Below are 26,052 nucleotides of genomic sequence, written 5' to 3'. Positions count from 1 at the left end.
AATTTTTGTTGTAGATGTAACGAGCGAGTCAGTGACAAGCACGCAGAAGTAATGTACATGATATCACGAACACAGTCTCATTAAAATGTAGTTTATCTTAGAATTAATATATCTATTGCATTATGTGTCTCAGGCCCTCATTAATAACAGCCTGCAAAGCTGAGTATGGTAACTGAAGTAAAAGGTTAACTGTGTATGTGTTTATGTTCTGGGCAGCTTTCCTCTTAGTAACAGAAGGTTGGCCAGCAGACCAGTCTGCCAGGCAGCCATATAACCAGTGCCAGAGGATGATAGAAACAGCAGCCAGTTATTGAGTCGGAGTAGAGTATGGCCGATATTTTGGTAAAAGAGTATCATTTTTATGTTTCTGTGTTATCACATAGTTTGTCCACGCGAGCATATTCTCACGCCGTTGTGGAGAGTTGATGCACGGTCAAATGGCGTTTCACATTAAGCTGATTAATAGTTTGTACCAAACATTTTATTGTAATTTTTTTTCTCCATAGAAATCCGTTTCGGCATCCGTCCCACAACTCTAGGATCCGTTGGGCTCTAAACCAAATTTTCATTCGGAAAGCAAGCTGCTCCTCAGGTTATCCACCATCTGCTTGCCATGTCTATTAGTTGTTCAGTCAGTCATCCATACATTCCTCCGTCTTTCAGTGTGTAACAAAATAAAAATCTCTAGTGTTGCTCCTGGGTCCATTTGGACGCCACAAATGAGGGGCCATTATTGTGCTCTTTTCCTCTGCTCGACTACACTGTCAATGTTCTTGCATGCTAAACTCATTTTTACCTATGTTTTTTTTTTCAGTGCCACACAGCTGCTTTTATCTTTCTGTTTTTGTTCTTGTTTGTATTGCTTTTGATGTGTGAGCATGACCGGGGGCACGACTCATGGTCTGGCTGAGAGATTGAACAAATATAGTTGTTTAAATCCCAGACACGTTAGCACTGCAATGAAACGGTAGACTCCATTCTCTTTTTCCCAATGTATACGATGCTTTCTGAATGAATGTTTTCATGTTTTTTTTAGAACTGTTGAATGAAATGGCACCCTCTTTTTGTACAGTGTAGTTCTCAGAAATGTGCTTTTTGGATCTTTTTAGCCCTTACTGCAGGGTGGTTACTTTCCAAGCAAGAGAGCAACCTTTGACTTGCTTAATTACGGTGATTTGTCAGAACAGAAATGTGTACCTTGTCTGGTTGAACCAATGAATGCAGATGCTGCAGATGCTCCGAGAAAAGGTGGTCAGGGATCTAAAGTAGGAAGGAGAGACACTCAAGTTTATTTAATATGAAGCAAATATCAGCCAATAATTATTTCAGATGCACATGTTGAAATATGGTAATTGCCAGGCTGGAGCTTTTCTGTAATCTGAAAATCACGCAGCACTTTGTACTTTCATTTGATCCGTGTAAATTTGATTTGGTGCTGTGAATGTAATCACCCAGGGCTAAAAGGAATGAAATTGTAAAAGAATCCATCAGAAATAACATTAATATATGTGTGGGAGATGTCCGCACAGCATATTCTACAAACGCAGCTAAGAGCAAGTCATGAATAAGTTATGACCCCGGCAAACCTTGCATACTGTACACGAAGGTGCTAATAGGCTATACATCACAGAGGCCCAATGAGAAATGCAGGTGTTATTTGAAGTTCGAAGAGACTGCATAATGTCTCTACACCAGAAAAGACAAAAGTGGAGCCGTTTTAAGTGGCTGCTCTGTAAAAAGCACGTGTAAAAAAAGCAGGACATATTTGAGCAGCTCCACTCTTTCTCTGTGCAACATGAGTGTGAACTCTCGACTTCCCCAGAATCTCTTCAACTTTCTACCTCGGTCTCTTCTTGTTTTATTTTACCTCACATAAAGTGACCCCCCCCCCCCCCCCCCCCAAAAAAAACCCAAAAAAAAACCAAACCCTGTTTTTGCACTTTTATTTAACGTAACTTTGTTTCACATAAAATATTAGTTCAAAAGACTAAGAAAAAAAACCTCTATTCTCACTTCTCAGTGCATTTTTTTTTTATTTTCTTAGGACAACTTGTCACATTTTTGTTGTACTTTTAAATGTCTGGGTAGCCATTTAAAAAGTTTTTATAAAAGGAAAAAGAGAACTTTAATGTAGTTGGTAGAAGACATTAATAGGATTCCTGGTTTGACAAGGGAGTCTCAGTGCCACAGGAGGCATGTGTGTGTAAGAGACCCCTGCATGCTTCAGTAAGTGCTTTTGCAACAAGATGATTGTGCTATCAAAAGTGTGCATATTAAATCCTAACTGATCGTGGGTAGCCCAGTGTGGGTATTTTTTTTTAAAAAGATAGGAAAGGTTTGTCATTTTGAGAAACACACTTACTCACTTTATTACCTAGTTACATGAGAAGATTGAGGCCACTCTCACATCTCTCTTTTAAATATGAGGTTAGTGAGCTTATCAACGAGACTAGATGCAGGGGGAAGCAGCAAGTCTGTCCAAACACAATCTGCCTATTTGTGAGGCTTGTTGTCACTGTGAGGTTGCTAGGCAACTCTAGGAGACTCCAGGAAGTCACTGTGCCTGGTCAAAAAATAGTGTCACAAACTGGCTCGAACAAAAGTGAGAAGTGGGGAGTCCACACAAGAGACTTGCTTGGACCAAATTAAATTTAATATAAAAATGAGCCAAAGGGTCGGAGGGTGGACGTTAGCAAAATCAGCAGATCAAGTAGCAAATATGTGTCGTGTGTGCTGTGGAGTTAAAGATTGTATAGATGAAAACAAGGTTGATACTGGGTAGACACACAGAAGGGAGTGCAGGGGCCAGGTGAGCTGAGCAAAGCTTGATTTACAGGTGTCCATATGCTCAGATCTACAGCAAATGATGCAAAAACTCCCCCAAAAAACGCACATACTACATCGATGCACATATGTGCAGTCCTCCAAGCCTGTGTGCACTACACCATGCATAGATCCGAGGCTGACTGACAGCCACAGTGGCAGGACTAAAGCAGTAACAGTCATATTAACGGTTATTCCACTTCTTTGCTATGTTGATGTGTGAGTAAGACCTGAGCAAATGCGGTATCATGTTGCAGCTGTTTGCTAACAACCATCCCATAGCCGCCATTGTATCCATGATACACTATGACAAGGTCCAAATTACTGTGAGGAGTATTTCTTAAGACTGAGCAATGCTATATGACTGTAGCTTCATGTTTAGTGCATGTTCATAAGAGCTGTAAAGATGCTTTCATCTGACTCCCAGCAAAAGCAGATAAGCATATTTTATTATTTTTAAGCTTTTAAACATGCCTTATTTTAAACAAGTGATATGAACAGAGCATTAAGAGTAAATTTTATGGCTCATCGGTGTAAAGTGTGCAGAGGCTGGTGTTGCAAAGTCAGCATGTTTTCAGGACATCTACATTTAGATATCAATGTATATGAGCCTCATCTAAAGGCACCTAACGTTTTACCAGCCCACTGTGAAAAACACCCACTGCTAACTCTAGCTTAGCAAGAAATCAGAAGAAGAAGAGCCCAGCAGGTATGAGCAGTAAATATTCTGTGATGATGTGAGCAAAAACACTGGATGTGCGCGGTGTCCCTGAACATGATTCGCTTAAAGAGACCACAGAGGAGTGAAGAGGGACAACACCGGAGAGGACAAAGAGCCCCCACTCTTCCTCCTCCTCCTCCATCAGGCTCAGACAGGGTCATACCGACCATGTCCTCTGGGGCCACAAGAATGACATGTTGGGAGGGGAACGGGGATGGAGGAAGGGGGAGAGGATCAGTGGGAGGCAGAGTGGATGATGCTGCTCTCTGAGGCTCAGAGGAGTCAAAGGCTAGAACAGATATTGTAATGCTCTGTGATAAAGCAGAGAGCAGGACAGCTGCGTCTCAAAAAGTAACGTGATGATGTGAGGATATCGGCCATAAAGCTATCACTGCAGCGAGCATGTGCGCTCACGATTAGATTAAAACCACTGTGCTGACTCTTCAGATGTTATCATGTTAAAAAAAATTAACAAAATCCAAAACAGAATATGCTTGATGAGTTGATTGGTCTTTGAGTCGACAAACATTACATATGTCACTGTATTTCTGCCTCAGATGAAATCTGATGATCTGAAGTGGGTGGAAGAAAACCAGACATCCCAGCCAGCCAAGTCATTTTATGGATTATTCTCCCTTGACAGCAGGCACAACACACACCATTAGCTACCACGTGACCCCCCCACACACTTCATGGCATGGCCTCTTTCATCTTTCTTGCAGGCACAAACACACAAATATTAAAGGCTAAAAATAATAATGAGCGCAGACAGTCGTGCTATTCAAAAAAATCAGCAAATTTTCACAGCACTGTGATAAAACGGTTGCTGTCAATAGGTCTAGTAAGAAATGAATTTTACTCTATAAAATCATGAGAGTAAAAGCATGGCTAGTGTGTATTACACATCAGTGTGCCAAGTATTTTTTTCATTTTTTTATTGGCCATATACAAAAATAGGCAAATTGTCACCTCACCAGCCTCCTCTTGTCTGTTCCAAGCCCTTCAGCCTGATTTGGAAATGAATCTCAATATCCCGTGCTGATGGATGTCTCATTTCTTAAAATGCATCTGGAAGAGACAGGACAGAGGAGCTATAAACAGCTGTTTTCACAGCTGGAATAGTCAAAACGCAGTGGGTGGAGGATACAACTCATCCCTTTTATTTATTAGATGATTCAGTTATTTCAAGGTGATCAAATTCACTGTCCTTCACTGTCTGTGTGCGTTTAACAAAAAAAGTGTGATATCTTGTCACATTGGCTTTGTGAATTTAATTTAAAAGTGGCTGTGAAGGATTAAAACAAGTAGCGCGCACTTTTACATCTGAGATCATAAAATACATCATTAATTGGGCTATAACAAAGCAATTTGTGGTGTGCAGCTGTGTTAAACGTCATGTTTAATTGACAACGCTTAAAAATGACTGCTCTGAGACAAGGATGTCTCATTTTTCTAAGTGCCCATCACCTCAACTCCCCCCTCCCTCTGGTGGGAAGGACTAAGATGTGAAAAAAAAGGAAGCAAGGCGAGAAATGAAGGATCTACCAAACTCCCTTTCTCATTTCCCAAATTGCACATACTGGATTCCTCTCCTCGCCGGTTTAGTCCCTCCCTCAATACATACGAGTGAAGAAGTCGGGACAACATGCATTTAATGAAATGAGACATCCTTCTTCTGAGCTCTCATTTTAAAGCAATGTCAGTTAAATATGACATTTTCCACATCTGCATCATAAATATTTGGGGGGGGGGAGTTATAGTCCTAGTGCAGCTGTGTTTTATTGTCTCAGGTGCAACAGTGTTCATAACATGTTTATAACATGATCTATTGTTAGGGTAACTTTTTTATTAAATTCACAACATGATAGCATGTAACAAGATTTTTTTTTTTTACTCACACAAAGAGAAAACCAGATAAGGACAGAAACATCCCAGCATCTTAAATTACAGAAACAACATATGAATAAAAAGGATGAGTTGTTTAAAGAGTTCTGTTCCTGCTACGGTTTGTAAATTCTACTTGTGTACCACGCCTTTCTTATACTCTGAACACTTCCGCATAGGATACACCCGTGCATCCTTTGTCCTTTGTTCTCTATCCTTAAGATGCCTTTTAGGAACAGAGATATCCTTAATAATGGGGTACTGGGACTAACTGTGTGACATTAATTTATATGCTATTTATACATGTGACAAACATGGTGATATCCATCTGACAACCATCGGATGTTAGTAAAAGAATGTGTGCCCCTTGACTCTTTGCCGAGTGGTAGAGGTTGATATCCTGAGTCACACAGGCCAAGAGACTGGTCAGTGGCACACTCGCAGCTACTGGACACTAGAGAAATGTGTCTACCCTGACCCTGCAATCTCACCTTCAAGGAAAAAATTGCATCTTTTGAAAAGTGTTGGTTTCAGTGCTTTTACTCTGAAGGCAGACCTTCTCCACTTCCAGTTTGCATTGCGTTTGTATAAGTTTCATTATTACTCAGAGGTTGGTTAGTTAGTGACCGATTGCAGACAGCAGCAGCATTCTGACTGATTTCACTTAGCGATTGCCAGCCAACCACTTGCTAACTGGTCAGGAAACACATATCCTCTTTTTCTTCACTAGTGGTTGCATCACGTTCAATACGGCTGAAAGCTTTCAGGCAGTGTGTGCATGATGTTACATGAGAAACCTCTATAAAGCAGCCCAGTCACATCCTCTCACTCTCTCGTCCTCCAGGTGGCAGACTGACAAACCCGTTAGTTACCTTTTTTGTTTAACATGCATACAATCACTTAGGAACTCACCACACATTCAGAGTCTACACATACTTCCTTGTATGTGTTGGGTTCCTTTACTTTATCTAACAGCTGACATTATGACACACATCAGTTTAATACACCATAGCAAAGACAGCCAGCCTTTCTTTCCAGGTGACACGAGGGTCTGTCCATGCATCCATTTTTTTCTATTTATCCAACTGAGGATCATGTGGTGTTGGAGCCTATTCCAGCTGTCTTAGGGTGGCAGGGTACACCCTGGAGAAGTTGCCAGTCAGTCGCAGAGCTAACACAGGGACTCAGACAACCTTTAGCACTCAAATTCACGCCTGTGGCCAATATAGAATTACCATTAAACCTAACCCCATGAATATGTTTGGACTGTAAGAAAATGCCAGAAAGAGAATCCATGCAAACATGTGGGGAGGTAAGCAGCAATACTCCTAACGGCTGTGTGTTTAAAAATGCATTTAACAACCCAGGCTGTGTGTACAGTTATATATCAAGAGCTGGAGCCCTATTAAAAAGTTCATGATGATGCAGAAAATTAATGTCTTCACTGGGCTCATTTGGCAAGAGAAACAGTTCCCTTTTTATGCAACCTGGTATTTAATATGTTATGTCATTATCTTAGTAACTAAGATAATGAAATTTTCTCAGCCCCTAATTGAAACTAATCAAAATTGAATAATGACTATTCTGACACACACGTATTTTACCATTAAATTTGACTGTTTTAATATCTACCCTCCAAATTTATTCACAAAGCAATATTAATATCTAATCAGGTCATGTTCTCCATGTGAGCTACCTGTGTAATGATTTCTTCGTCATTCTTGAGCTACCATGTTCACAAGAATGTGAGGAGGATGCAAGCATGACCTATGACATGCAGTGACATATCAGCTTGACATTTACCAGTTTCAGTTCATCTCAACAAGAGGAAGGACATTTATCTTTTCTGGAAGTTATGAGATTTGAAAACTTTTCTTTTTTACTAAGTATGCCCAGGAGTCAGCTATTCTAATAAAGTAATTTAGAAACTAGCGAAGTCCTATATGCTCTGAAGCCTGATAGAGTGTTTCTTATTTATTACTGCCCAATGTAGCATCTATAGAATAATCATAAACTTCAATTACACAAGTTTAGAACTTGAAAATATAACCACCATTGCAATATACTGACTCTCGTGTTCTCCTCATGCAGAACCAAATGTAAAACTACAAAAGGTCAAATGTTAACTATTTAACCTTTCACTTAGTCCCAGTCAACCAAACGTGCCACTTAGCTGTAATATTTAATATGAAATATTGTCAAAATAAAAATATTCATGTACAGCAGATTTCAACAAGAAAACAGTCTGCTTTAATGAAAGACTTTTTGTGCTTTCCCATCGAGGGTCATCTGAGGCGTGTTGGTCCTCTTTTACCTCCATGCGCAAATCTCCAGGCAGGGAAGGAGGTGGCCATGCTGCGTTTACTGAGATTAACAGCAGATGTTTGGACTTTGAAAGCCAGTAAATATCTGAAAATGACTCAGCTCTATAATGCGTTTTGCACCATCATGGACTGCAGGTTCTACCTTGTGAATGATGCAGTGGATAGCTGTCAGGCGTGGCTGCAGCATCAGTTGCAAAGTCAACAAACCATGTGCATAACATCTTCAGAGACTCCCTGGCTGGTGTACAAGACCTGGTGCATAAGTGCATTTCAACAAGCTGAAATATGAATCTGCAGATGTCACATTTGTGGTTAGATTTAAAAATAATATTTAACTGAGGTTGGGATATGTAGACCAGAAAAGCAGTTGTGAAATCCACCAAATCCCGAGTACACCAAAAGGCCATTTTTGCAGTTGCAAATGAATTTTATTTCTTTGTAATTTAAGATGAAACTTGTTCATCTTCTCCACGGCCATCATTTCGTATTCCGACAAGATCTTTGAACTTTGAATATTTCAGTTTGCCTCAATTTTATTTCCATCACTTAGTCTCACTGTGCATCTTTGTTATGCAAGTGTGGCCCGGAAACTGGATGGAAGTGCTTTGCTTTAGCTGGTGTTAAAACATGTGCCACGCTGCTATGTGGGTGTGTGAAAGACTAATATGTTGGCTTCAGATTCATGATTTTCTCTCTGTAACTTTACTAGAGGACTGAGAGCATAAAGAAGCCGGTAGCTGAACTGGACAAAAAAAAAAAGTGAGGTCTGACTCTAAAAGTATATCAAACCAAGCCAGTTTACCCTCAGTGCAAGCTTTAAAAAAAGATTTTGTACAGTCTAAATGACTCAGCCCATTTTATTTGAAGGCCTGCAGCACACAGAAGTCCACTGTAAAGTCATGTTAAAGGGATTATATATTTAAAAAAAAGATTTACTTTCTATAGAAAAGTTAAAAACATTTAAACCTTTAAGCAAATTCAGTCATGTGCTGTTTTGCAAGTGCAATTTTATTGAATATGTTAAAAGTGTTTGGCTTTGATATTGCGATGAGCCTTTAACTGACCTCTTGAAAGGTATTGATAATCACGTACTAATTAATATACAAGTTGCTCTCTACTCGTCAGCAACTTAAGGAGTTGATGTTCACAATGCTAAACAACCCTTTCGAGCAGTCAGTAAAGCTCCCCTTTCAAAAACGTTGAAGTATATAAATACTTTAATATTAGCTGTTTAAACATTAGCAGTCACACAATACAAACCCAGCCTCAGGTGGTCACAGGCTAGTGTGTTTCTAATGGCAAGACCCCTTGGGAAATAAGGACCAGATTATCCATTGTTAAGTTTATAATTAAGGTAGCGCTAATAATAAAAATGATGACATTAATGTAGGAGCCAGGCAGCAAACATTATCTGTCCTGCTCATTGGTAATTTAAATAGATGGTGTTAATTTAACATCCCTGAAACTGTCCACAACTTCTTATTTGTAGTTGTGATACAAACTCGATACTTGCCGGCTCTGAGCTTGGAAACTGGGCTTGGTAATATAAATGTTAATAAGCTGAAACAGTCTGAAAAGTATTTCAACCCTATATTTGACTAGAAAATAGATGCTATTGGTTTAAAAAAAAAAAAAAAAAACTCTGCCTTTGATGACAGGAGTGAAAAATAGAAGAGGCCTGGTGGGATGTTTCATGACTTATGGGATTAATCGTAACAGGAGTGAAAGAACACCCTGGAGAGGCGGACTCTTTCAGACGGCTTTGTAATATCAGACAGGTCTGAGTATAGAGAAGAAGTTGACTGTAGTTCCTTTTTGTAGTGAAACAGAGCAACTTTCCGCTCTTATATTTATTCTGTTCACATTGAAGCGTCTCATCAAATGTGCTGTTTTGCTGTTCTTGGCAGCGCTACTCTTTTGCATATTGCATTGTATGCTACTTGCATCAAGTCTGATAAAACGGAGCCATACTTTACATCTCTTGGACTTATTTACTGCTACTATGTGACTCACCCTGTGGTCAAGCCTCAGAACACAATGAAAACACATGAACCATATCTCTGTTCAGCATGCTGCTGACATGTGTTTGTAATATTGCATAATATAAGAGAGCCTGCGCCATAGTAGCTGGTTTTTATTTTTGAAGGCATCAAAGTTAAGTTCCGAGTCCTAAGGCTGGTTTATTTTTGCCACTTAGGATTAGTTAAAGGAGTTGGTGTTTTTAAATCATGACATCAGTGTGCTCTAGTTTGTCTTGAATAATAGCTTTGTTCCAGTTACAGATGGTACAAAACAGAAAAATGAATCTGTTGTCAAAGTGCTTTACATCTGCATTCTATCTGAAGATCACCAGATGGAGATTGCAAGAAGACTTCTGGCCCTATAGAAGGCAATAGGTCATTTCACATAGGTAACACAGTGCATTCAAATGCACTCTCAATCCAATTCTCTTCTTTTGCTTGTGCTGCACAATAACGGTTTCCTGCATGCAAAGGAGATACAGGCAGAGCACAGTGGACAGCTCAACACAAATTTTGGGCGATTCCCTCAGTCTAGCAGTCAATGCAGCGCATTCTGCTTCCAGTGTGAAAGGGCCATGTATGTAGATGACTGTCTGTCCTGAACTCTTTTAAGTTCATGTTGGGCCATATTGCCAGATAGATAAAATAAACCCACCTTGTAATCAATGGTCATACTGTGTTTCATAAAAGAGATTTTTTTGTTTTTTATCACAACAACTTGTGATTGACAAGTGATTAGCCAATGAGAAAGCAGCTTCACAGGAGGAGAAAACAAATCTCAAGGCCAATGGAGAATGTCACAGTAGCTATGGCCACCTTTTATTCTCTCTTTGGTTCCAGTTAGTTATGACAGTGTAACAGATACACGTATAAAACTCAACTCTAAGCCTAAATGGAATTAAGGCATAGGTTTCTGGTTTTTCCCCCCTTTTTTGTAGCCCCAAAGGGAGCGTTGCAAAGTCAGTTAACCTATTATATCACCTGATGCCATTTCTGCTTGAGGCTAGCCTTAGGCTAACAGCTCGAGGATGCGTTAGCCATGTTTATCACAACAAACCTGAAATTCACACACTGAACTGCCCGTGGGTGAGTTGCATCATGGATAATCGTGATGGTGTAATAATTTGCCAGGGAAAAAAATCATGCTTTCAATACATTTACGATCATCACAGTTACAGATGTTACACTGGCTTTTTGCTATGCAACCCTAACATGGCGCACTTTTAAATGTGCAGTGCATTGATATAGTTGTAAAAAAAATTGTATAGAACTAACATAATTATTCAGTATTGTGATAAATGTTTAGAGTGACAATGCCTTTAATCATCTAATGTTTCTTTCTTTTTTCTCACTCTTGTCGTGATTCTGTAGCTGAATTTCTTCTTCCTTATATGTTAATTTAAAAAAAAGGTGTTATATAATCTACCCTACACTCTTTAGATTTTGTCATTTATGTTATTTTTTGAGATGTAAATGAACCAGATAAAGATGGAGATAAAAATAAAATCTATAATTACTGGCAATAATATAATTCGAACCCTTCAGCCTTTGCCGCGAGGTTATCCGTGTAGGTTTTGTGTTAAGTCACAGCACAAAATTGAGCCCATATCACTTAAAAACTCCCTTATTTTAATTCTGCCCAATGTTTTTCACCCAGGTGTTATTTTGCAAATAATTCACTGTCATTAATTATTCATTGTCACTTCCCATCTCATTATCCACCAGTGGCCACTCCACATCCAAGTCCCAACATTATCGCTCTAGTATTCCCTTCCTGTGCGAGCCATAATTTAGTACACTCTGAGTTCTTATATCATTATTTCTTTATGCATGAGAGAAAGTGTTTATTTGAAATACTTTCTCTCATGCATATGTATATTTATATGGAATGGAAGTGTGAATTGTGGCCCATGCACTTTTAAAAGAGTATGAGTGAGGTGAAAAAATTAGATTTTCACTAAATTTTACATTAGTACAAAAACACTGAGAAACACAGCTTTTACTCCTAAATCCATTGCATTACAAAGTACGCATAAACTGGCCTGTGCATGTATTATACGCACTGGTCTATGTATGCAAACATGTCCACAAGTAAGCAAATGTGCTCTTCCTTCCAGGTATACACCCCTCACACAGAGACACACAGGAAGTTCAGACTTCCTGGGACCACTGTGTTTACAACCACTGGTTATTTCTGGAACCACCCTGATCTTTGTGTCCTTCTCTTCCCCTCTCATTCTCTCGCGATCCCTCTTCCTTATCCCCGTGGTCATTTGTATTCATCCACTTTCATTTACTGTCACCCTGCATCATTTACAGCCTGCTCTGACTCTCTCTCTCACTTGGCACGCCGTTCCTCTAGTTTTCTCCCCTCACTTCCATCAGTCCCTCACTTTTGACCACCTCCCCTTCCCCCTTCCCATTTCCTCTCATCATGGCAGACTGCATGCAGTGCCGCTCATAAAATAACAACTATTACCGCGCTCCAAAATAAGCACGACTGAACATGAGATGTCTGCACAAGGGAAGTTATTCAACGGCATGCACACTCACATGCACGCTTTTAATCAAACGTTCCAGTGGAGTGTTCTCATGGATCCTGACCAGGGTCTATATTACTTTCCTTTGGCAGTGAACCCAGTAATAACCAAAGACTCCCTGAAGTTTTAGCTTACTGGGTTATTATTCAGTCCTGACGCACATCGACTTTGACTCATAATGCTTTGAGAATTGCAGCGCCGGTCAGTTAAAAAAATAATTCTAATAGATTTTTATTCACCATTTGTTTTTGTTCAGTTTTCTTTCCTTTTCCCACACTTCTTCTGGTTTTGAAAATGGATGTGGTGTAAAACGTATGTAATGTCGCAAAAGACTTGGGAAAGAGGCATGTTTACCACCACGCTCCATCACCTCTTTGCTTTTTTACAGCACTCTGTAAGCATTTGAGAGCAATTTTTGCAATTTAGAAAGCAAAATGCTTTCCTATTATTGCTTCAGAAGGGATTTCAACTGTACACCATTTCTCATTTCATAACGCACCAAATGTTTTCAGTAAGTGACAGGTCTGAACTGCAGCGAGGCCAGTTCAGCAAGAGAAGGAAGTTCTTTTATTTTTTTGAAGCAGATTTTCACATCCAAAGCTAGAGTCAAGTACAGAGAAGTGCAGTGATTTGAAAAACGTAAACATAAAGTATCCTGATTCTTTGCAAAATTGGAACGCACCAAAACATGCGCACGTCGTTTAGCCATAATGGTGCTTTCACAAATTTATAAGCTACCCATAGCATGTGCATCATTTAAAGTCTTCCTGTCATAAGTACTGTGTTCACTGATGGTGCTTGTCAGAGGTGTTCCTGAGCACGTTTAGTGATTTCCACTATAGAGTCATGTGTGTTAATCCAGCTCTGTCTAAGGGCCTAAAAATCGTAGCCATCAAGTTCAATTCTTCTCTTTTGTGCACAGTTATTTGGATTCTGTGTATTTTAAATGATATATTCATTAGACGATGAAATCCCACATTTCTTTTGTAATTAAAACATTTTATTCTTAAGTTGTTTTTGCTCACTTAGTGTTTTCATTTTCAATTAACCTAACCAGTTGTGTTTTTGTGCATGCTTTGTAGACTTGCTGCCCTTGTAGCATCTAAATTGAAGGAAAAGAAAAACAAATATTTCCTGCAAAAAAGAAAAATCTCACTTTCAACATTTAATAAGTTGCCTTGGTGTTATTTTTAATAACACTCTTGCATATTACATATTTACTATGGGTGCAACGATACACAAAATTCACAGTTCGGTTCGGTTCGATACTTTGGTGTCACGGTTTGATATTTTTTCGATACAAAAAGAAGTTCATGCCTTTTTAATTTGTCATTTATTAAAATTATAAATATATATTTTAACTCAAAAGTACAGTTTTTAAATTTAATGTTGCTGAAACAACAAAGTAATAAAAAATATATATATATCTGATCGAGAAATCACTCATCTTTGGAAAAGAGAGTTTATTACAGAGAAATGTCTGTTTCCAAAATAAAAGCTATACTATACGCTTCTTCTGGGCTATATTCTCAGCAGCATATTAAACATATCAGGTCCCCATAATGAGAATCATGTGCTAACGGCTGTCTAAATGACTCGGGTAAAGTTTGTAGCATACGTGCTTGTTGTTTTTGTCTGCTTCCACTTGTCTTTGCACTAGGATGATGTCGGCGTAAATGTGCAGTCATATTTGTTGTGTTCCCACTAGTGCTGTCAGCGTTAATCTCATTGAAATGACGTTAACGGCACAACACGGCGAATCTCCGTTAACGAGCTACCGCGGATCGCCCCGTGCATGGGGCTGGACGGCCAACACGTCAACGAGCTAACTGCACTAACACACTAGTTCCCACCCATGTAATTGAGCATTGCGTGTCACATCCGACATACTGTTTTACTTTAGTCCATGACACGCTTACCTTCAGGGTCATACGTCACATGAAAACCAAAATAGTTCCAAACGCCAGATCTGAATGAGGGTGGGGGAGGTTCAATTTGCCATGTTGCAAGGAGAGCTTAACTTCTGTCTCCCTAGCTTGCCCTGCGCTCAGTGAATCTGCGTTCGAGTACTCCGCCTAGGCTGCACTGTCGAGCGCAGATCCACTGAGCGCTCAACACAGACAGCATCGTCAGAAGGAAAGTTGATAAAATAAATTAAAAATTTTGTATTGTTCGATACATATGCGTACCGAACCGAAAGCACTGTATCGAACGGTTCAATATCGATACGAGTATTGTTGCACCCCTAATATTTACAGAGTGTTCCTGGCACTGAAGCACTTCTACACACTTGATTTCATAATGATACGTTGAAAAGCAAATCCTATAGCTTACTTATTACTTGCAGGCAAAAGGAACATAATTAACAATCGGATGATCTGATCTTTCACTTCAAACTGAAACATTCACTGCCCATTACACGCAGAGTTTGGAAGCAGCAAAATAATCTAGTTCTAGCACAGCCATCCTGCTGGATTCAGATTCTTATCTTTCTGTATCCCCCAGCCCTGGATACCCTGTCTGTATTTGCTTTCAGACCATGAGGCAAGAGCGTGTGACCTTCTACTATCAGTGGGGTTGAGGGAATTAGACCACAGTCCTGCCAGGGTCACCATGACAGCTTTTCTGACCATGAAATATTCTCACTGTGCATGAGACACCAGCTGCACAGAACAGCAGGAAAACGGGTGGAAGATCATGGAAACTATTCTCCAAATTAAGTATTGCTCTAGTGTGTCCCAAAGAATTTCTTTTATTCATATTCATATCCGCTCGTGAACATTTTGTTTTGTTGCCTTCAGTATTTCTTCTCTCTCGTGAGGGAGCAGTGAGTTATTTGGCTCTTTCTCAAGAGACGCTGATAATTCCAACCTAATCTATAGTTTGTGTTCCTTTGCTTTTTCTGGGGAAAAGCACTTCATAAGGTATGATAGCAAGCCTCTCCAGTGGACTGTGATGTACGCTGCAGTTGGGGGGGAAACGCTGAGAAAACTGTACACAACGTGAGAACTATCATATCTTTTTTGCTCTACAGTGTCCTTAGCAAGAGAGGCATTGATAATTCATACTTAATATACAGTTCATGTCCCACTTTCTTTTCCATAAGAGTGCACTGGCTCCATTTTGCATTCACTAGGCTTACTGTTTTCACCGCAGGCTGTGAGTCATCTAAAGTGAGAGCTCTTTAAATGTTAAAACTATAAAGAAAAATGTCACTGCCCATAAAGTAGAAAATTGTAGCGCTTCGTAGTCGTGCTGAAAAAGACAGTTGGTATAACAGATCTTCAGGAAATTACAGCTCTGAGCACCCCTGCATGGCCTCAGTTGGGCAACACACAGTGGAAAGTCTGACATATATGGAACCTTGTTTTTGTCTAGGACACACAAAGATGCCTCTGAATGGTTTATATGAACTGCTGTGTGTGGTCTTGCTTTATGTCTTCATGTTTCTGAGAAAATGCTGCCATCTATTGGTCCAATAAGCAAAATGAACAAAAAGAACTCGGTGGTTTGCATCAGATTCTCCATCAGCATCTACTCTATTTTCATAATGTGCTTATATGTATATGGTACTACACGAAAGAGCATGGTGACCAGAAATACAGATGGAAGTGTAAAAACCAGGATTCGTTTTCACAGTGAGATTTATTCTGAGATTTTGCATCTGTGTCATCTGCAACTGCCTTCAAAATAGTCTGTTTTTATAGAAAACAAAGAATCTCTATCACTTTCTGTGCAGCAAACAGTGCATTTTTATGTATAGACATCATATGCCACGCAATATTGCAGCTTTAAAGAAAAATCTATAAAAATTCAAATTTTAAATAAATGTTTCATTTAATATTAGATTTACAACAATGCATGGATATTTGATCCCACACCAGGGTGGTATAGCTGATGCTAAAATGCAGACATTTACAGGGCTATGACTTTATTATGCATCTTGGCAGGATACAAGATTAGAGTAAATTGAAAAATTTGTTTCTATTGCGTCATATTTCTCTCTGCTGTGCCTTTTTAAAAACATATCGCCAAGCACTGGAATTAATGTTCATCTGGTGTGATGGAGGTGATTTCAGTATATTAGTGATATATACAGTCGGTGTGTGTTCTAGACTAGTCCTGGCTCACACAATAATAGGAGATATCCACTTGGGGGAGACAGAGCTGCATTAAGGTTTTGGCTGTATTGTGCCATTAATATTGCAGCTGGTAGTTGCTACTTGGAATTGCTCAGAAATCAGTCTTTGGTGAGCCGGGTCATCTTGTTTGCTTTTAAACTGCCTGGTGCACCAGCTCCTTGTATTTCATCTGTGCTTCCTTCCCATTCATATGTCTGCTACAGTAATCCGAGTTATAACTATGATAAAAGGTTAATTTAATAAGCCTGAGTCACCTTTGACATTCTCATAACGTATTAAGAAATATGGTGCACTGATCTGATTATCTAGTGTCTTGCGGAGGCCCTTTTGCCAGTACCAGGCCAGACTCCAGGCTGCAGTCTGGGAGGTGGCAGCATGCTGTGTGCTGCCAAAAGAAACACATGCAATCTGTCAGGAGTAGAGACACAAAGATTTGATTTATTAGTTTGTTTTGCAAAGAATAGAAATGGAAAATTAAAATGTTGACAAAACTGAATCATAGTTAAAATATGTATGAATGGGAATGCATACAAAGCTACACTCTCTAATATCTGGTTTCCTTCGAGGTGTGGTGAACTCTATTTTCTGCTCTGCTATCTTGGATATCAATCATTTGTTTAATATAAGGCTAATATATATATAATATATAAGCCTTCAGATAACATAATATTTTTTTGAGATTCTTCGGGGCAGTGTTTACCTCTCTTTTATCACGCTGCATTACTGCTAGACTTCATTACACTGAGTAAAGTATCTTGTCATTACTTGATGTAGTAAATAAATCTATGATTCTACTTATCCACTTAGCCGTTGCCATACCTTTCTTTAACGCTTTTTTGTTGCTTTAATGAAGGTGGTCGCTTGTGCTTTACGCTGAGGTGTCATATGTGTGCACCACAGTGGTGTGTTGTAGTGTTTGCAGCAACTGAGTCTGTTTTTGTGCGTGATGCACTTGAGTTTTGTCTTGTAGATGGGCTTCCATTTTCTTGCTTTTGTTCCTCCAGCCTTTGGTTCTTGAAAAATCTACTTGTCCCTCTCCAGCCATGTTGCCCCTGGTAACCAGGGGGAAACGCACACAGACGTGGCAAGGGGAAGTAATCGCTGAAAAAAGAAATGTTTTACAAAGCGTAGAAGATGAGGCGTAAGACAGGTAGCACGAGAAGAGAAACAATGGAACAATGACAGCAATTACTGTATGTGAGTCCGTCAGAGGAAAACAAATAAAACATGTTTTCACAGAGTGGCATTCATCCCTTTTGACTGTTGTAAGGTGATGATGAATTGCGAGCCGTCAACCGAAGGCCAACAGCTCTCCACCGTCATCGTGGCTGGAAGTGTCTTACTGACTGCATCAGCTTGCCTGTAGTAGAGGTTGCTCTGTGATGGTGTTGAAAGGCCAAATGCCCCAACCATTACAGCTTCCAAAATGTCACATTTTTAGCAACTAAAGGTTTTTGAAATTAATTTAAAAAAGATTTTAAAAGCCATTATTCCAAGTATGCATAGATGATGACATTTATGATGATATTTAACACACAGCCAGGCTGGAGGCACTGCTAATGAGGAAACTCCCTGCTGTGGTTTCATTTTCCTTTTTTCCTCATGTGTGAGAAGTTCACTGCTGAACCATCAGTCAGAAGGATGTATTGACCATGACTTAGTTTTGCCTCTGTCTCATTTTTGCATTGCTATCCTAAATGTATGTTACTATCACGTCTTCTGTAAATATATGTGAAATATTATTCAAATCTGCAAAAATTAAATAGGTAGTCCATATTATACACATTATTAAAACATGCATCCTCTTAATTTGATTTTAAAGAAAATCTGCTTTCCTTGACCTTTTTTTTGCTGTAGTTGATGCAACATTGTAACTAACTTAAAAAAAAATTATTGAATGCATTCTCTGATCTTTTGGCAGCCAGTGCGATGCTTTTGTTCATAGGGAAAGCTTATTTTAGACAGATGGATCCAAAGTGCCTGTAGTGATCACTGGGTTGTATTTGCATGTTTGCAAGTGTTATGGTTAGAATTTATTGGAATTAGAGCCAGACTGATATATTGGCCGTCTAATGTTATCGGTCCTCGTTGGCTAAATAGCAATATATGAGCATCAGCATTTACAACAGGCAATAAATGAGAATTTAACAAAGTAAAGAAAGTACAGGATAAACAGAGATAGTGTCAGGCTGTGTTAACAAATAATCCAAAGCTTGCTATGACAATAAAAAGAGTTTATTTTTAAACTGACAGGTCATGTTGTCTTAGTAAAGATTCATAAACCTGCACATAACAAAGGTTCAGGAAATCAGCTTTTTTCGTGTGCTTGAAAGAAAAATATGGGTCCATACGTCAGATTTTTAAATTGCTGAATATCTGTATCGGTACTGGTCTCAAAAATCCTATATTTGTTGGTTTCTAATAGTAATATTCAAGGGTTTTTTTAACTTCAAAAGTGGTTTTCCAAGAAAGACAATGTTTTCTTTTTCCCTATTTCCCAGAAATCTATACATTTTGCAGTCTTTTTTTCTTCTGACAATAGAAAGGCTTACATTTGGTATCAAGCACTTCTACTTTACAAAACGGTAATCTGTGGCATAAAAGTGATAATTAGAAGGAATCATAAACGCGATAGATGTGCAAAAGATAATTTCCAAAAATTTGATATCCCAAATGATGAAAACATTTAGTGGGTAGTCAGTCTTCTATATAGTAGCCTATAGTCGTCTTTTGATAGTCCTTTTTGTCTGGTGGGAAAAGAACAACATCCAAACAGCTTGAGTTTGTTAGTTTTATATTTCCTGATTTGAAATCTTCCTCTGGGTACCATTACATACTCACGTAATAAATATCAGCTGAGCAATCAATTTTTTTTATTCCCACAGACAAAAAGAAGTAATAATAAAGTGTTCTCTTCTGTTTCCTCACAGGATTTGATTCTATTTGTGGTGGTAGCGTTAAAGTGCACGCACCCATACGTGGAAATGTGCGCGCGCATGTGTGTGAAAGGAGGTTCTCCCACGCCTATTATTAAATAAAGTTATAAATACTGTGCCAATAAATAACAATAACTACAGTGACAACGTGGAACTAAATACCAGAGCAATGACTATCTTCCCTTTTCACTCAGTCCACTGTCCAGGGCACAGGCGAGACGTTCAGGGAACCACTGCTTTTTTCTGTTACTGTACTCTGAGGTATCATAATATATAAAAAGGAACTTTTGCTTTAGATTGTCACACTTGGCGGGACTGGATATAAAACTGGTTAGATCTTAAAGTAAAGTTTAGCAGGACTTCAAAATATGTACTAAAGTTATTGTACAAAATAACGTACAAAATAACGTCATAATTCTGTGATGGTCAAATGGGAACTTTTCTGATTTTATACACAGAATGATTCAGCTGGTGGCGCTAGTCTTCTTGCATGCCCTGCAGCAAGATAAGCTTGGTGGTGCTGCAGTTTCAGGTTAGATTGGCTCTCCAGCTCACAGAGGAGCTTGAGAAAGGCAAGAACTACTGACACCAAATGCTGTTTGTAACAGCAGTTAGTCCAACCAGTGGACCAAAGATTCCCTATAGAGAGACAGGTAAATAATGGCCGGCACTCTCACAACAGCAACCTGCAGAGCCTGCTAGTAAGGAAATATTGGCTGGAAAGTGCTGGGGTGTTAGCTTCACTGCAGAATGTTATGTTCCAGAAAAGGCTGGCTTATCAATCAGAAAGCGTAGTTACAGTTATGATTGCAGGAAGTCAAACGTTTCTATTTCAGTTTATAATCTGGTTGTCTGAAAAAAATGTTGATATTAGCTAAAACCTCTCTGGGAGATGTCAAATAGGTAGCCTGTGGTAGTGTTTTTGTTTTTTTTCTGTGGTGTTAGGAGACATTTCAGATGGTTTCTACCTGGTGGCATTTGACTGTGTTTTTAATTTTTTTAATTTGTTTTTAAAAAATGTAAGTACACTGTGTCTGTAGAACACAACTGGGCATTCCTCCAACGTGGTTGACTGGAATCATTTGTATATCCTTGCTCCTAGTCTTTGAGGAGCACCCACTCTTTTTGAAATACTAAAGCTAGTGTTGCTAGAGTGTTTGTGAGTGCATGCTGGGTTCCAATTGTGCGTTTAATACTATTCTTGCAACGTTTGATATTTTGAATGTATTTATATAATAATACATACAGCATAAATTGAGCACTACTACATAGTAGTATAGTATTCTGATCAAAAATTCAAAGTTGTTGGTTATTCAGAATAATCATTATACATATTTGGAACACAGCTACATGTTCACATTGTCACTGTGAGCAATGATGCTAGCACCACATCATACCTCTACAGCGTCACTGTTGTATAGGAATCTGAAGCCAGAGGTGCTGTGTGTCTCTTTATTCTTTAAGTTACTGTATATATGGAATGCCTTCATGGAGGTCACATAATAGTTACAGGTAGGTCCATGAGTATTTTTATAATAGCGGAATATTTGTGATTTTGCCTCTGAACACCAGCATTTTCAATCATACATTTAGGATCTGATTGTTGTAGTATTGCATTAACTGTTTAGGACTTAAAGCCATTTTCTTCTATTTTCAGAGGTTTGAAAGTAGTTGGCCAAGATAACATAATTTGGTTTTTGTACTTGGATGAAAATGTCCCTATTGCCAGTCTTGGCAGCCGGGGGTCAGTCCGCCAGGGCCTCCGCTCCTGGCTGCCACCCGGCACACAATGCACCCGACCCCTATGGTGCCTCCTGCGGGTGGTGGGCCTGCGGGAGGATGGGCCCATGTCTCCTCTTCGGGCTGTGCCCGGCCACCAGACGCTCGCCCTCGGGAACCCTCCCCGGCCCTGGCTCCAGGGCGGGGCCCCGGTAACCCTATCCCGGGCAGGGTAAACTGTTCCCTCGATGTTGTATTCATAAGGGTCTTCTGAATCGCTCTTTGTCTGGTCCCTCACCCAGGACCAATTTGCCATGGGAGACCCTACCAGGGGCCCCAGACAACATAGCCCCTGGGTTCGGGCATCTGACAAGGATGCCCCCTGGGCGCCTCCTGGGTTAGGTGTTCCAGGCATGTTCCACCGGGAGGAGGCCCCGTGGCAGACCCAGGACACGCTGGAGAGATTATATCTCTCGGCTGGCCCGGGAACGCCTTGGTGTTCCCCCGGATAAGCTGGAGGAGGTGGCTGGGGAGAGGGAGGTCTGGGCCTCTTTGCTTAGGCTGCTGCCCCCCGCGACCCGGCCTCGGATAAAGCGGAGGAAGATGGATGGATGGATGGATGAAAATGCTGGAGATCTAGAATCTGTGAATGTCACCGTGCTGTGTTTCCTCCTTGCAGAAGCTCTGTCAGGCTTTTGCTGCAGTTGCCTTCAGATCCTTGAGAAGCTTTTTCTCATTTCTATCAGAAGTTACACCATCAGACATTGGTGGCCACTATCAGCCATGCATGCCTGTAGAATAACATGGTCTCGACCATGTTTGACAGATGATGTGACCTGCTTTGGATCAGCTGAGCTGTTCCTTTCCATCTCTATACTTTTCTCCTCCAATTATTCTGCTACAAATGAGTCTTTCTGTCATCTGTCCAAAAAATTTTTTTTTACTCCAGAACTAATTCGGCCTTCTTGTTCCTGAATGTAACTCGAGATTTGAACACTGTTGTAAAGTCGCTGTATTTTCATTCATGAAGCTTTGTGTTGTTTGTAGACTTTTACAATGATACACATGTTAATGAGATGGTTAGATGTTATCAAGGTGTAATTCTTAATCATGGAAATAATTCTGTCATCATCTGTGAGATACCCAGGGCATTCGTTCTTTTTAAGAATGTACAGATTGTTTATTAGGTTACTCCTAAAGTTTTTGCTATCTAAAATTGATTTTTCAGCATATTTCACTTGCATCAACATCTCTCTGGCCCTCAAACTGAAAGTTAAGTGAAAAGCTATCAAATGGCAGTTTAACAACTTAAAAAACATTGGACTAACAACAGAACAGGTCTCACCTGTACTGCTTTTAAATTCTCCATTTACTTTGGAACTGCAGAAAATGAAACTATGTATAAAAATGGCAGTCAATACAGTCAATATAATACTTTTGCCAAACCCTTTGAATTAAAGCAAAACGTCACTTAAATCAGTTCAGTCACAGTGCACTTCAATCACATGTGGACTGCTTATTTTAAAATCCACCGTGGTGAGGTAAAATTACAAAATTGTCATTGTTCAAAGAAAGACTTGTGCAACTAACTCTGAGTATGCCATACAAGTATAGGCTATCAACATGTAACAGCAAAAACCAAACTTATAATGCTTTTTAATTGTATATCTTTCTATTTGTATTAGGGTGATTTGAAAATCTTAAGAAGAAACATTGAAGTCATAGCATACATGTTGCTGTAGATTTGTTGCTGGGCTAGTTAAAGCTAAAGTATATTTAAGTACCGCGGGTCGCTTGGAAGAAGTTGGACATGTAAGCATAGTAGAATGAAACAGTTGACATAAGGTTTAAATGAGAATGGCTAGAAGCTTGTTGGAGGCAGTTACTAATCACTAGGCGGAGGAGGATAAAGGCTAGGTGGCTACCTATTAAATTCAGCAGACAATACTGACAAAAGTAAAACTGAGTCTGTCCTGATTGAAAGAAATCACAGCTAGTGGCAGAAGATGTTTAGCTGGTTGCAACCCTCTCCTAGGTTGTTTTTTTTTTTTTTTTCCCTCGGGTGTGCAAATGTTAGTGAAATGGAAATGCAAATTTGTGCACATGTGCACACACAGCTGTACTCATGGAATTGTTTGCTTTTAGAGGGGATGTCCCCTGAAGCTCAGTCTGGATTGAGGGTTACTCAGTAGCAAAAGTGTGACTTAAGTGCGGTCTGCTGCATCGGGAAATGTACCCTTGCAGAGTTGCGTGTGCCTCGACTCGAGCGCAAGCATGCAAACAGCACCATTACCTCAACCTCTCTCTGCCTCTCTCTCTCTCTCTCTCTCTTTCTCTCTGCCTCTCTCTCTCTCTCTCTCTCTCTCTCTCTCTCTCCCTCCATACCTCTCTGTTTTCTCTTCTCTATTGTGTACACACTCCCCATCTCTCCCTCTCGCTCTCTCTCAAACAGTCACACATACTCGCGCTCTGCTCAGCTCTGAAGGATCAGTAGCTTATAAACTGGCTGCACTCAGCAGTCACTCTATGTAGGAAGAGGAAGAAAGGATAAATTGCTGTGACTGGATGGAACAGAATTCCTTTCTGGATTGAGTCATACTGGGCTGGGCTTTTTAGTGAAGTGAGCCACCACAGGTTCACCGTTGGCTTTAGCCAGACAGAACCGGGCTGTTCTGTGCTCAAACCGACTGAATTATTTCAGAATTATTTCAACTCTGGCTGGCTTGGTTTCACTGGACTGTGTTGAGTTTGCCTGCAGGCCTGGGGGATAAAGGGCTGGAATGGAATTCCCCCTTTTTTTTTTTACCTCCAAGATTTTGCATCACGCCCTCCCTCTCTCCTGCTTTCGTGCTGCGCTCATCTTCTCCTTTGCACTTTCACAGCAGATATTCAGTGTTGCAGAGCAGACAAAGGCAGCAGCTCTCAGTCCTGTTCTTGTGCTTGCTCCTTTAAAGACAAAAAAGGAGTGGGGGATTTTTCTTCTATTTCCCCTCGCTTTTGCACAGAGGGAGCTGCTATCGTGACAAATTACCTGCAGAGCTTTTTGTAGTTTGTTATCCACAGGATTTTTGGATGTCATTTCTTTTTTTCCGCCTGCTTTTTTTTCTTTTCTTTTTTTTCTCTGCACATTACTAAACTCTGACTGTGACAAAGGAGCGGCACATATTTTACCTGTGTTTATTGCATTACCTCAGATTTATCTTGGCTGCCTTTACTATTCATTCATTTGGCTGGTAGTGGTGCTTTTTGTGGTGAAGCCGGGGTAGGCATGGCCCAGCAGGCAGGCATGGGGGTGACCCACCAGGACACCCTGGCAGTGCCCCCCATGCCGAAACACTCCGGCCTGAACGAAGACCTGGTGAAGATCCTGCGGGAGAACCTGCTGCAGCCGGAGAGGCCGCGAGGACACCGGCGATCGCCCTCCTCCATCTCCCCCCGCCTTTCTCCACGCAACTCGCCGCGACTGCTTCGCCGCATGTTGCTCAACAACAACATCCACAAACAGAGGCGCTTCACTGTTGCACATACATGGTGAGGGCTAAACAGACAGGTGTTCAGTGTGCTGGTGGCTGTAGATGTGGAGCTGATAAATGGGAGGCTGATAAAGGGAATGTGTCTTGTTTGTTTTTTTTTTATCAGACAACATGTGGTCTAAACCACACCCGTGGCAAACTTTCAAGGTCGGAACTGTGTTTGTTGAGCGCTGTGTGCACGGTGGGAGGCGGCAGTGTGATAAGCCATTTGTGTAATTAAACTTTGTTCGTGGTTCGACTTCAGTGCTTTTCCTCTTGCAGAAATGCCAGGTATGTGTGTGAGCAAATCCCCCTGTTAGCTTTTCTTCATGTCTAAACCCTCTTCCACCTCTAGATAATGAGATCTTCTCTGCCTTTTCCTCACGGTAGTGCTTGTCCCCCTTACTTCTCTCATTCTCCAGTGTCCCTCTGCACTATGCAGCCCCCCCATCCGCCTTCCTGCGCTGTTGCTGCTTTTATCTCTCTGCGATGTATAGTCATGCAATATGTCACGAGATAAATCCCAAAGCTGCCTGTCTTGTTAGGTAATTCAAGGCAGGAGAAGCCATCCATCTCTATGTTTATTCCCTCCTGCTGTGGGTTTCTCTGCACACCTGCCTGCCTCCCTGCAGTTTTTGACTATTAATTAGTCTTCTCTTCCTGGCTGTCTATCAGCCTCTGTTGCATTTACCTCATCCCTTCCTTTCAAGTCGTTTCCAGTCTCCAGCCTCTCTCTCCCATTGCGCCTTTTCGCCTCCTCCCCACTCTCATTGTTTCTCCCCCTTAATCAATTTCACCCCCTCTGCTACACCCCATCCCCTCCTCCTCCGCCTCACCCTCTCCATTTTTTGCGACTCATCTCTCTTTCTCTTCCCTCTCCATTTTTCTTCCATCTTTCTCCTGCCTCTTTCCTTCTTTCTTTTTCAGAACGTCTTCTGTCCCACTTCCTCTACTCTCAATCTCTTCAGTGATTTGTCTCCCTTCTGGCATTTGGATCTCGCTCATGATCAAAAACTCATATTCTCATAAAGAAAATCATATATCAGGATTTCTTTACTCCCCGATCTGTTATTTATTTCACCCTTTGATTCTACGTCAAGGTGTGTTTTATCCAGTCATCTGCCTTTCGCTCTCCTTTATATTCTTTTGATTTTTATCATCATTTCTTTCTTTTTCTCTGTTAATTCATAAATCTGCCATTATTGGTCATTTGTCTTGTGCCCTCTCTTCTTTTTTTTTGCTCTTTGTAGCCGATGGCACAAATACCTGATAAAAGATGTGCAGTATCTCATGGCTTCTTGCTATTTTAGTGCAGCCTCCTGCGTGTTTGTGCCATTTAAATTTTGTGAATTAATTATCCATGTGCAGATTCATACACTTTCTGCGTGTGTACATGCAAATGTGGGTGTCTGTATGTGATTATTAATTAA

General features: G+C 40.3%; 1 protein-coding gene across 2 annotated transcripts in view; it reads left to right on the top strand.

The window, feature by feature from the left end:
• pde4d (phosphodiesterase 4D, cAMP-specific) overlaps window positions 1-26,052 on the top strand; it is a 149,909-nt gene that overhangs the window by 25,134 nt on the left and 98,723 nt on the right. Inside the window, exon 1 of one of the 2 annotated variants that reach the window (XM_006789789.3) lies at window positions 23,587-24,641. The exons of the other annotated variant lie outside the window; for it this stretch is intronic. Coding sequence (XP_006789852.2) covers window positions 24,379-24,641 — 263 coding nt within the window. The 5' untranslated portion in view covers window positions 23,587-24,378. Of the gene's footprint in view, window positions 1-23,586; window positions 24,642-26,052 lie in introns of those variants that run through there. 2 annotated transcript variants of the gene reach the window in all.

Source organism: Neolamprologus brichardi, chromosome 12, assembly GCF_056152115.1.
Source record: "Neolamprologus brichardi isolate AB-2024 chromosome 12, ASM5615211v1, whole genome shotgun sequence".
Classification (NCBI taxonomy): domain Eukaryota; kingdom Metazoa; phylum Chordata; class Actinopteri; order Cichliformes; family Cichlidae; genus Neolamprologus; species Neolamprologus brichardi.
This window is presented reverse-complemented; position numbering and strand designations above follow the sequence as displayed.